This window comes from Berghia stephanieae, chromosome 12, assembly GCF_034508935.2.
Source record: "Berghia stephanieae isolate SIO BIC M18660-M18661 chromosome 12, UCSD_Bste_1.3, whole genome shotgun sequence".
In the NCBI taxonomy this organism is placed as follows: domain Eukaryota; kingdom Metazoa; phylum Mollusca; class Gastropoda; order Nudibranchia; family Aeolidiidae; genus Berghia; species Berghia stephanieae.
In genome coordinates this window covers 22,068,887-22,081,386 of record NC_088371.1, presented here as the reverse complement: position 1 = coordinate 22,081,386, position 12,500 = coordinate 22,068,887, and the positions used below count along the sequence as shown (strand labels likewise).

The following is a 12,500-nucleotide window of genomic DNA, read 5'->3' as shown; positions in this document are numbered from 1 at the left end:
GACGTGACATGACGCCTGTGTTAGGCGATATTACAATTTTTTAGGACAGAGACAAATGTAAATGGTCAGGTACTCATTTTACACCTGAGTACGGTGAGAGAATGTGAGTAAAGAGCCTTTTCCATGGACTCAACTATGCGCCGAGCGAGGCTCGAACCCAGGACCTTCCAATCCGAAAGCGAGTGTCATACCACAAGACCACATAGCTGCACAAAAACCAGAATTTTAGACAACATGGCATATGTGTCATCTCTATTCCAAAGTGTGTTATTAAACAAACCACCCAAACAGCATCACAAAAACGTTTATCATAGTTAATTTTATTTGACTAAATTGGCAAGTTCTTCAGTACTGAAAATATATATGACCATTCGTCTCAAAACACTATTAAGTCGGGATGATTAAGACGCTGAAAATGGAATTTGTAGCCAGAAAAATCATGCTTAAGTTGAGTTTATATGTTTTATAGAGGAGAAGGAATATCATATTTTACTGTGCTAAATACCAACGTTTCATATTTTTCACCAGATTAATTATAATTAATATCAGTATACATGGCCCCTGTTGCTTCTTCCTCTATATTCAAGCTTTAATTATGACAATAGCGCCTCTAATATCAACAGTTTTCTTTTACTCCTAGTTTATTCATCTTAACAACGCCACTACCACATCACCTCATTCGTATGTAGTGTTTCATTCATCCTGTTTTTTGTTGATAAAGGGGAAACCCGAAACGTCCATTTTATCTGTTTTCGTATATTAAATTGAAGCTTACATTCAAATTCACCTTGTTATTAATTTTTTTAGACTTTTCAGCAACTCGGATTAGTGTTGTAGGTTACAAATAGCAGATAATTCACGAGTGTCTTTTATTAAGGATTTTATTCCATGAAATGTTATTTAAACAGTATTCATGTGAATTTTAACAAGCCTCCGCTTACAGATATAATGATAACAATTAAACAAGTTTTAACCGGGTGACTACTATGTTACTATTGTGCATCTGTGTGAGTGTGTCTATGCCAAATTGATAAATTGCCACTTTTTAAAGGACAATAATGATTTTTTATTATTATTATTATTATTATTATTATTATTATTATTATTATTATTATTATTATTATTATTATTATTATTATTATTATTATTATTATTATTATTATTATTATTAAACCGGTAATAAAACACATGAATTTGTAAGCGGTTTAACCTCGCCCAGGCATTATAAAGCTATAAATTTAAGTTGAAAACGGCGACAGATGTTGTTGTCACCATGCTTGAAGTGCATTGCCGATTTTGGGAAACAAAAATTTCCACAAATGCCTTTTTTATAAATTTGACTAGAAATTATGAAATGTGTCTACCACCAATACTAACGACGATTCGTCATTTTAATATAAATTATGAATTGTGTCCACTACCAATACTATCGATGGTTCATCTAAAGACTAGAAATTATGAAATGTGTCTACTACCAATACTATCGATGACTCATCATTTTAATAGAAATTATGAAATGTGTCTACTACCAATACTATCGACGATTCATCATTAAGACTGAAGAGAATTAACTTTAGTTCATGTACAAGAATATGACTACATATATAACACAAAGTCCATTGATGATTATATAAGCTTTATTTATAATATTTGTTTCACAACACTAAATTTAGGCTGCACAGCCTCCACCATATTACTTTCTCTCCCTCTCTTCCCTCTACCTACTTCCGCTACCTACATCGACATAATGTGATTGAGGCTCTGTTCGGGTAACTTCTCATTTTCCATAACATTACTCCCCACCTTGAAGTAATATCTTCAACAAATAAGATAAATTGTTATGAGGGAATACATGTGTTGAATACAAATTTAACGAATTGCCTACAAAAATATGTTAGCTCTAACTCAATAATAAATTAATTCCATTTTTAAAACAATAACAATAGTAAAGTTCCGGGCAATTATAATGGTCACAATTATGAGTAACTGGTTTTTGTGAGACTTAGAAGGAGAATTAAACATCATTTAAAAACAAAAAATAGATAAATAAAAGGGAAATCCCAGTGAACTTAAACTATAAACTTTTGCCTCAATCTTTAATTATCTCCAAGCTAAAATGAATATATAGACATTATATATTATATATTGAAACAAAATGTTTTAACATTTAAAGTTATTCCACTTTCAACAATTTAAATAGGATGGCTATTTAAATTGACATCTTTGCATTTAAGTCTGTCTGTGATATGACTTTATTAGGACATGCTAGCCGTCGTAAATACACATGGCAAGCGCCTCCGTCGGTACTTAAGCACACAATCATCCGAACCTATGATCAGGGACTTATCACTAAGCCATCAGCTCTACCCGTTCCGCCTCACTTACAACTTTTACAAACGGACCGTTGTACAGGGGACAAGTGGGTATATGATTAAATTTGGTCTTTTAACATTCCAAAGGGCCCGGAATAGGCATTGTATATGAAAAATATTATTATCATTATAAAGAATGCATGCATATGGTGTACAATATCAACATATATATGTACTATCTGTACCTTATAACTTTCAAGTCTAAATAATCTGGGTTGACACTTTGGCGTAAAATTCGTAAAATATTCTGGCAAGTTTACTGATAAACAAACACATGGTAATAATACTTGTCAACAGTAAAATAATTAATAACATATACGAACATTTCAAAATTAAATGTGATAATGACTACGATAAATGCTTAAAATACAGTCAACCTTACGTAAACAATCTTAGACCTAATTCATTTTATCTGTAAACGAGCTGGAGGTTTAATAATGCGACCAGCTCTCGAAACAACAACAGACTGAGTTCTCTGCGGCGACCTATCATCGCCACATTTAGTGGTAACAGATGTTTGTGAAGGCTTCAATCTGTTATCACCGTCCTGCTTTGAGTTTTCATCAACTTTATCATTACATGCAGAAATATATTCTTCAACAGGATACTGTTCATTTTCCAAATCGAGAGCATGGACCCTCTGCACTGGTCGTACAAATATGCCATTAGCAGTTCTGATCTCAATAGTTCTGACACAACCATCTCGTCCAGGTAAAAGACGAACAACTCGAGCTAAAGGCCATCGTAGCCTTGGACTGTTATCTTCTCTGAGTAAAACTAGAGAACCTATCTTAACCGGAGAACCCTTAGGTGAAGACCTGACAAGAGGCAGGTTTCGAATGTACTTTTTGTGCCAGAGATCCCAGAAATGATTTAATTGCCTTTGAAGAGAATTAACTTAAGTTCATGTACAAGAATATGACTACATATATAACACAAAGTCCATTGATGATTATATAAGCTTTATTTATAATATTTGTTTCACAACACTAAATTTAGGCTGCACAGCCTCCACCATATTACTTTCTCTCCCTCTCTTCCCTCTACCTACTTCCGCGACCTACATCAGCATAATGTGATTGAGGCTCTGTTCGGGTAACTTCTCATTTTCCATAACAAAGACTAGAAGTTATGAAATGTGCCTACTACCAATACTACCGATGATCCATTATTTTGACTAGAAATTATGAAATGTGTCTACTACCAATAATATTCGTAATCCATCAATTTTGACTAGAAATTATAAAAGTGTCTACTACCAATACTACCGATGATTCATTATTTTGACTAGAAATTATGAAATGTATCTACTACCAATACTGTCAACGATTCATTCTTTTGACTAGAAATTATGAAAGTGTCTACTACCAATACTACCGATGATTCATTATTTTGACTAGAAATTATGAAATGTGTCTACTACCAATACTATCGATGACTCATCATTACGGCTAGACATTATGAAATGTGTCTACTACCAATACTATCGATGACTCATCATTAAGACTTGACATTATGAAATGTGTCTACTACCAATACTATCGATGACTCATCATTAAGACTAGACATTATGAAATGTGTCTACTACCAATACTATCGATGACTCATCATTAAGACTAGACTAGACATTATGAAATGTGTCTACTACCAATACTATCGATGACTCATCATTAAGACTAGACATTATGAAATGTGTCTACTACCAATACTATCGATGACTCATCATTAAGACTAGACATTATGAAATGTGTCTACTACCAATACTATCGATGACTCATCATTAAGACTAGACATTATGAAATGTGTCTACTACCAATACTATCGATGACTCATCATTAAGACTAGAAATTATGAAATTTGTCTACTACTAATACTCTTGAAGTCTCTTATTTATAAATGTTGACAAGTTGAAAACCATATTGATGGAACGAAATCGACGTCACTCAACCCTTTGTTTTTGTTTATACACAGCCATTTCAATGATTAGTTCTGAATAAATTTTATTAATGACAATATATACGTTCAAAGTTATACGCAATGTTGTACGTTGTGACACGTTATATCAGGATGGTGGATGTTGTGAGTATTCTACTTCGACGCTTAGCATGAAAAATGTTTGTTTTTTTAAAACCAAAAATAACATAGTCTGATCAAAAGGAAAACAAGGCATTTCCTTTATGTGCTGAAGACAATGTAACTTACAAATTCCAGAATGTTCCAGGTGCACAAGAGAACTTGTCATATTTTCCTCAATTTTGTCGTAATTTCCGGAAGACTTGGAGTTTTGATGTAATCCTTGTTGTTCTGTCATCCGTGTCTCCATGTCGGTGAATGTCTGTACAGAAGAAAAAAACATATATTTATATATATAAATATATATATATATATATATATATATATATATATATATATATATATATATATATATATATAAAATATATAAAATATATATAAAATATGAATGGATTCACTCACTTATATGGCCGAAACACACATATGTGTTTCGGCCATATAAGTGAGTGAATCCATTCATATTTTATATTAGTTCTAACCAACGTTATCGAGCACTCTCGTACCTACAAGTACCCACCAACACTCATATATATATATATATATATATATATATATATATATATATATATATATATATATATATATATATATATATAATACTTTTGATCGATAATGCAATTTAATGTTTTAACACTCTACCGGGTGATCTAATTAGAGGTCATCCGTCCATGGTTACTGGTTACAATAATGAGAGTACGTGGATTGAATAACAATGATGTGCATAGGCATTGATGTATTTTCACATAATATTATTACATCGCCCAGTTTATTTTAACATATCATCATCATCATTGCCTTTTTCACCCTGGGTCAGGGTATAGGCCACTTCTCTATCCTGAGCTAACTTTTTTTTTTATTTCGTTCCATGTCTTCTCACTTCTCTGTATATCAGCTTCTTTAATTATTTTCCATGTTCTTCGTGGCCTTCCCCTCGATCTTCTACCCTGAGGGTTCCAGTCCAATACTTTCTTTGTTATAGTGGAGTCATTCTTTCTAAGGGTGTGTCCAATCCACCTCCCTCGTCTTCTTCCTATTTCCTCTCCCACTGGTTTCTGCAGTGTTCTTTTCCATACTTCTTCATTTTTTATTCTATCCATCCATTTTATTCCGAGTAGTTTACGCATGCACCTGTTAACGAAAATCTATACCCACCTTATACATGCCTGTGATGCGTTCCAAGTTTCACATCCATACAGTAGGATAGTAGTAGTAGTATCGTTCGGCTACACTTCTATGTTCAAGGTATCAATCCAGGTTCGGAAGTCACCATCACATTTGTTGATGGTTTCAAATCCCCCTTCCAGTTTTGTCTCTGGGCAATCTAGTACGAGGTGGTTTGCATCTTGTGGTGCTTAGTTGCAGTAGGACAGACTTACATATAGTAACAGGAATCTAGATACCTAAAGATTATTCCGAACTCGGAACATATTTTCTTTAAAGGGCGAGAGTCAATAACATATGACAAGACTAGACTTTTGACAGCTGAAAGTGGTGAAAGCTACGCACTACGAAAGATGTTTTTGTTGTGTTTTTTTTTCGTTTTATTGACATTTCAACTACGGGGGGGTTCTGCTTTCGATTTCAATTATTTTTTTTTTTTGGGGGGGGGAGTTGTTTTCTGTTAAATTATGATTGATACACGTTCTAGATGGTAACTGTTGTGTTTTTGACGGGCCTCCAGATTAATATTGTGGAATCACTCAACTCAGAAGCGTTAAGTGATATGTGAGAGAACAGTTTATTACTGTGTATAAGTTAGAGTATATACAAATATATCGCAACAACATTTTAAGAAGGAAAAATAGTATAAGTAACTCAACTATGAAAAGTAAGGAACAAAGAGTGCATCCTTCTCTAGGGCATGCCACTCTGATATTTGTTAAGCACAAATAATATTTTAACAATGGATTTAATGAATAATAACTAATTAAGCTGTAACTAAAATCAATTAGCTAATAACTAAGGGGAGCAACTCTTTCCTAGAGTAACTCTATGTATAAGTCCATAACACCTCCCTGTTTTGCCTGAGAAGTAGGTTTCGAAAGTTCGAAGGGTAAAATCGATTGGGGAATTTTCTGGTACGACACGATCTTCTCAGTTGGACACGATCCGATTCACGATTCGATTCTGCTCCGGGGGTAGCTGCATTCGATGATGAACGCTCACAATAATCACCGATAGGATTAGTAATGAAATCGTCCTCTATGGTATCATTTGCTGAAGCAGATACGTTTTGGCGAGGAAGGTTGTAACGTGGTCTTATTTGTTCAATATGACGCTTCCACGTTGTTCCGTCTCTCTGGAGAGTTACCATGACATGACGTGGTCCCAACACTTTGGTGACAGTTGCGGGAATCCATTTCGCCTCTCTGTCATTTCGATTACCAAAACGTAAGGAATAAATTGTGTGTCCCAACTTTTAAACGCGTTTTTGTTACACGTGGTTTGGAATTTGAGGTGGACATTGGGCGGAGTGTGTCGATCAATGTGCGAATTTGACGTCCATGAAGCAATTCACTAGGTGACGAACCAGAAGCTAAAGGTGTGCGACGATATTGCATAAGAAATTGTTGCAAGGCTTGTCTTGGAGGAAAAGACGATTTTCTCAAAGCCTTTTTAAAACTTCCCACAAGTCGTTCTGCTGCACCGTTTGTAGCGGGATGATAGGGAGCTCCGTTGAGATGTTTGATTCCCCTCTCCCTACACCATGTCTGAAATTCGTCAGAAGTGAAGCATGCTGCGTTGTCCGACACGATAGCGTGAGGATAGCCGAAGTGAGCGAAGTCCTCTTCCAGAAGGCTAGTTGTTGCTTCGTTGACGTCGAACTGGTTGCGTGAATGCATGGGTAATTTGAGTAGGCGTCGACCATTACTAACCAGTTATTACCCATAAAATTCACTGCGTGATCGATGTGCATTCGACTCCACGGTGAGTCTGGCGTTATCCATGGATGGTTTGGCTCCTTTGGTGGGTTGTTTTGATGTTCTGCACACGTAACACATCCACGACACGTATTGACGATGTCAGAATCAATACCTGGCCAATATACGATCGTTCGCGCTAATTGTTTCATGCGTTGCATGCCGAAATGACCGTTGCGAAGGATATTGAGGACGTCTCGTTGCAAACTCTTAGGAATAAGGGAGCGTTCACATATTACGTCATCAAAAATTTGCCCTTTTTAGACCCCCCCCTCCCCCAAGTCATCACTTGTCATCATTGACCTGACCCCCCCCCCCCCCCAACAGATGATGACGTCATCTAATTTAATAAAAACTAAAAGATAACTTTAATTTCACAATATTTATTATTCATTTTTCAAACCATAAACATTAATTATCAACGTTTGATAAAACACATTCAGACATTTTATTAATTTCAGAAACTGTTGATAATTTATGTTTTACAATACAATGGGGACATAAAATTTAAATTTGCAAAGATAAAATCTAACAAACATTATTTAAATTAGGCTACTTGGTGCAGGTGCTATTAAAAAAATTTCAGAAAGTGTAATTTAAAATAGTATAGGAGGCAAGTTATTTTATAGCATATTAGTCTTTTAGTGGAATGAATTTCTGTTTCAATTTCCAAACATAAAATTAATTGATTCAAAAATGTTTCTGCCTTGGACCTCTGGCAATGTACTATAAATAGTATCATCAATTTCATCTTCATCGTCATCACTTTCTCCCATTTGCTGTTCTTCTTTTTGCTAATTTATTTGGAATGCCATTTTTGAAGCTCTTGCATTTAATAAAATAGGCCTAATTTGCCTATGTTTTGATGACATCATCTTGGGTCTGACCCCCCCCCCCCCCTCCCCCATGTCAACACATGTCAACATTTGGTAGACCCCCCCCTCCCCCCCTAGCTGATGACGTAATATGTGAACGCTCCCTAACGATTCTTGATCCGTAGAATAAACATCCATGAGACGTTGACAGCGTGTCCTTCATCTTGAAGAATGGTTTAAGATTGTCCGTTTTGGAATCTGATTTAAACCATTTACGAGTCGTATTTCTCATGACAACGGATATGGTGTCATCTTTAGCGGATTCTCTAGCGATGACTCCGGGGTCAGTAGCTCTTAGCTGTTTTCCAACTGTAGAGATTGTAAACACAGTGTTGACATCTTCTCCATCTTCCTCTCTGTCGAAGACTGGGTCGGCACTTGCAGGAAGTCTGCTCAGTGCATCAGCGTTGCCATGGTGAGCTGTCTTACGATATTCAATTCTATAGTCGTACTGACTTAGTGTCAAAGCCCATCTGGCCAGGCGGTTGGTAGCTAAAGCAGGTACTGGTTTTCTTGGACAAAGAGCGACAATAAAGGCTAGTGATCGGTGACGAGTATGAAATTGCGACCGTAAAGAAATTGATGAAATTTACTCAGCGCAAAAATGATTGATAACGCTTCCTTCTGAATCTGACTGTATCTTCGCTGAGTATTGTTCAAAATTTTAGAAGCATTGGCAATCGGTCTTTCACTACCGTCTGGGAAACGATGGAATAACACGACTCCGATTCCCACATTTGATGCGTCACAAGATATACCCACGTCGAGAGATGGATCAAAATGCACAAGAATTGTCTCGTCACAAAGAAGTCTCTTCGCATGTTGAAAAGCTGTTTGTTCTTTAGCTGTCCATTTCCATTTAACTTCTTTCTTGGTTAACTGATAGAGGGGCTCTAAGACAGTTGCAAGATTTGGTAAACATTTCGAATAAAATTGTACTTGTCCTAAGAACGATTTTAGGCTCGATACATTAGTGGGTGGTGGCATTTTAGTGATTGCATCAACCTTTGTGCCTTTTGCAATGCCGTCTTTTGATAGTAGATGACCCAAGTACTCACACTGGGATTCTGCGAAAGAACATTTTTGGAGATTACAACGAAGTCCCTTATCATGAAGTCGCTGTAATAATCTTCGCAGATTGTGTAAATGATCGGTGGAATCCTTGCCACTCACAAGGATATCGTCGATATAGACTGCGACGACTGGAAGATCCTGAGTCAGTTGATCCATTATTTGTTGAAAATATCCGGGAGCTGAACTGATGCCAAAAGGTAGTCTCGTTTGAAGGAGAACACCTTTATGCGTGCTGAGTGCGAGGCGTTCTTGCGATTTTGGTGACAACGGGATTTGTGTGTGTAAGCCTCGGCTAGGTCGATTTTGGAAAATCCGTAGCCTCCTCCTAATTTGCGCATGAGGTCCTCAGGTAACGGTATCGGATATCTGTGAGTTTCCAATTGCGGATTAACTGTATCAGAGTAGTCTCCGCATACTCGAATTTTCGGTCTCTCACCACTGATTGTCATCTTTTTTATTGGCACAATCGGTGTTCCAAATTCGTTGAAGGATGTAGGTTTCCAAATACCCTTTGCAATACCGGCATCCAAGCTCTTGTTGAGGTCGTCTTGGATCGCATAGGGGACGGAACGAGGCTTGTGAAACACAGGCGTCACATCGGCTTTAAATTTAATGTCAAGTTCAAAATCTTTCAATTTACCGAGTTCTGGTTTGAAGACATCAGGAAATTCTGCACACACTTGTTTACATGCCTTTTGAAGATGTGACATGTTTGTTGCGGGCTTACTACGAACAGATTTTACTTTTTTCGTTTGAAACAGTTCATCTACTGAAACATTGAGCATTTGTATGGCAGAACGTCCTAATAAGTGTAACGGCATAGTGGTGACAACAAAGTTTATCTCGCGGCACGTATCGTTCACAGACACCGGCAAGAAAAACAGTTCCAATGACGGGGAGTTCCTGGTTGGATGCACATTGATACTTAATGTTGGCATTACAGAGTTGTGGTTTGCCAATCCTCTCCCATGTTCTAGTTGAAATGAAATTGTCACCAGTCCCTGTATCTGTTTCAAAAACAATTTCATGGTTGGATACAGTCGTAGCTAACTTAAAGCGGTGTCACTGAAACGAAATTGACCCGTGACATGCGACGAATCGTGTTGATGTTAGGCGAACTCGACATTCTCTTTTTACGTCTACAGGCTCTTTCGATGTGTCCAGTTTTCTGGCAGAAGCGACAAACGGCTGTTTTGAATTTGCAGTTTTGTCTGTTGTGGCGCCCATCGCATCTCGAGCAGGTTTGATTTTTATTATCAAAATCTGTTGTCGGCTCTGTCTGTCTTTCATTCGAACGTTTATTATGCTGTTTGTTTTGACTGCCTTGCTGAATTATCGGAATCTGTTTTCTTTGAGGCTTAATTTTATGGACCTCGGGTTGAACAGATAATGCAGTCTCGTTAGCCACTTTTGAGGCATCTTCTATCTCCGTGGCGACCTCGATGGCTTTGTTAAACGAAAGCTCGTCCTCCTTGTGCTTGAATAGCGCTTCAAGAACAGCTGTGTTGTTAACTGCACACATGAAACAGGTACGCATAGCTTCATCCAAGGGGTTTTCAATGGATGGGAAATCGCATGTGACAGCGCTCTGGCGAATTCTAGCTGCCAATTCCTGAATAGTTTCGCCTGGTGTCCTCTGGAGGCTCGTCCAAAATTTATAACGTTCTCTGACAACAAATAGTCGAGGGTGGTACTGCTCCATCATATATTTTTCGATATCTGGAAGACTGAGGGCAGTTATCGCCTTAGCTGGTGTTTCTTGACTCGCCATGTTAGTCAGTATTTTGTAAACAACCGGCGATTGGTTGACAAGGAAAACGTCTGCTTTCTTCTCATCAGGTACGGAGTGAGCAGTTAAAAACGTATTAAAACGATGCCAGTAGTCGCTCCATATCTCTAAGGCAGGTTCGAATGCGACAAAGCTCGGAATAGCTGGAGGTTTTGGTAAACATGTATTGCTACCGGTCATTAGTTTCATGAACATTTCCATCTGCTTTTCTTGTCGTTCAACGACTTGCTTCATTTGCTCATTTTGCTGTTCAAACTGTTGTTGTAATATGGTTATGAGCTCTTTATTTGACATGATGACCGTACTGCTGACACGACTATATTATGTACAATAAAGGTACGAAGATAGGACGCGAGCGAAGGGTAGTAAATTATTGACGAAATATAACTATAATTACTCACCCAAGCGTCCGACTGCTTGGTTGTATGAAGACGACGTACCGTTGTTTTCTTTCGTGACGTAGGCAGTTGACCTCAGCGCCCACGAGCTGTGGCGGGAAAAAAAAGCGGGAAGGCTTCTTACCACGTGATGGGCGGCTGTCCACGAAGAAGGCGTCTTACCACGTGCTGACGACACTGCAGGCAGAAAAGGCACTTGCTCCGGTTTTCTCGGCTGGCAGGTTTCCGTCCGTGGTGTGTTGGCTTTTCGACTGACGTCACAAAACGCTCCAATAGGCTGATGCGCAGGATAAAGGTGAAAAATCCTCGTCGCTAATGTTGTGTTTTTGACGGGCCTCCAGATTAATATTGTGGAATCACTCAACTCATAAGCGTTAAGTGATATGTGAGAGAACAGTTTATTACTGTGTATAAGTTAGAGTATATAGAAATATATCGCAACAACATTTTAAGAAGGAAAAATAGTATAAGTAACTCAACTATGAAAAGTAAGGAACAAAGAGTGCATCCTTCTCTAGGGCATGCCACTCTGATATTTGTTAAGCACAAATAATATTTTAACAATGGACTTAATGAATAATAACTAATTAAGCTGTAACTAAAATCAATTAGCTAATAACTAAGGGGAGCAACTCTTTCCTAGAGTAACTCTATGTATAAGTCCATAACAGTAACTGTTACCCATAATATGACAATTTTAAAAAATCATGTTCCATCTAATGTTATAAAAAGTGTGTTCTCTCAAAAAGAATCAATCACTGCATGAGGATGAAGGAGACATTTGTGAAGTGAGAATCGGTGAGTTAAGCCAATAATTGATGTCAGTCAAATTGTGAAGTGAATCGTAACCATGAGAACAAATAAATGTACAAAGCATTCTAAAATTATACGAGTGAAACATCCAAAGTTAAAGTAGTAGTAGTAGTAGTAGTAGTAGTAGTAGTAGTAGTAGTAGTAGTAGTAGTAGTAGTAGTAGTAGTAGTAGTGGTAGTAGTAGT

At 37.2% G+C, this 12,500-nt stretch overlaps 2 protein-coding genes across 7 annotated transcripts in view; both read right to left on the bottom strand.

Annotated features, from left to right (window-relative positions):
• Positions 1-12,500, bottom strand: part of LOC144958385 (solute carrier family 22 member 10-like) — a 40,526-nt gene that overhangs the window by 11,174 nt on the left and 16,852 nt on the right. For 5 of the 6 annotated variants that reach the window (XM_078890372.1, XM_078890374.1, XM_078890376.1 and 2 more), the window contains exon 2: positions 4,575-4,707. In XM_078890372.1, coding sequence (XP_078746498.1) covers positions 4,575-4,695 — 121 coding nt within the window. In that variant the 5' untranslated portion in view covers positions 4,696-4,707. Of the gene's footprint in view, positions 1-4,574; positions 4,708-11,505; positions 11,882-12,500 lie in introns of those variants that run through there. The other variant, XM_078890377.1, reaches the window with a different exon arrangement.
• Positions 10,367-11,398, bottom strand: LOC144957596 (uncharacterized). Its single transcript, XM_078888939.1, has one exon. The coding sequence runs from the start codon at positions 11,396-11,398 to the stop codon at positions 10,367-10,369; it is 1,032 nt and encodes a 343-aa protein (XP_078745065.1).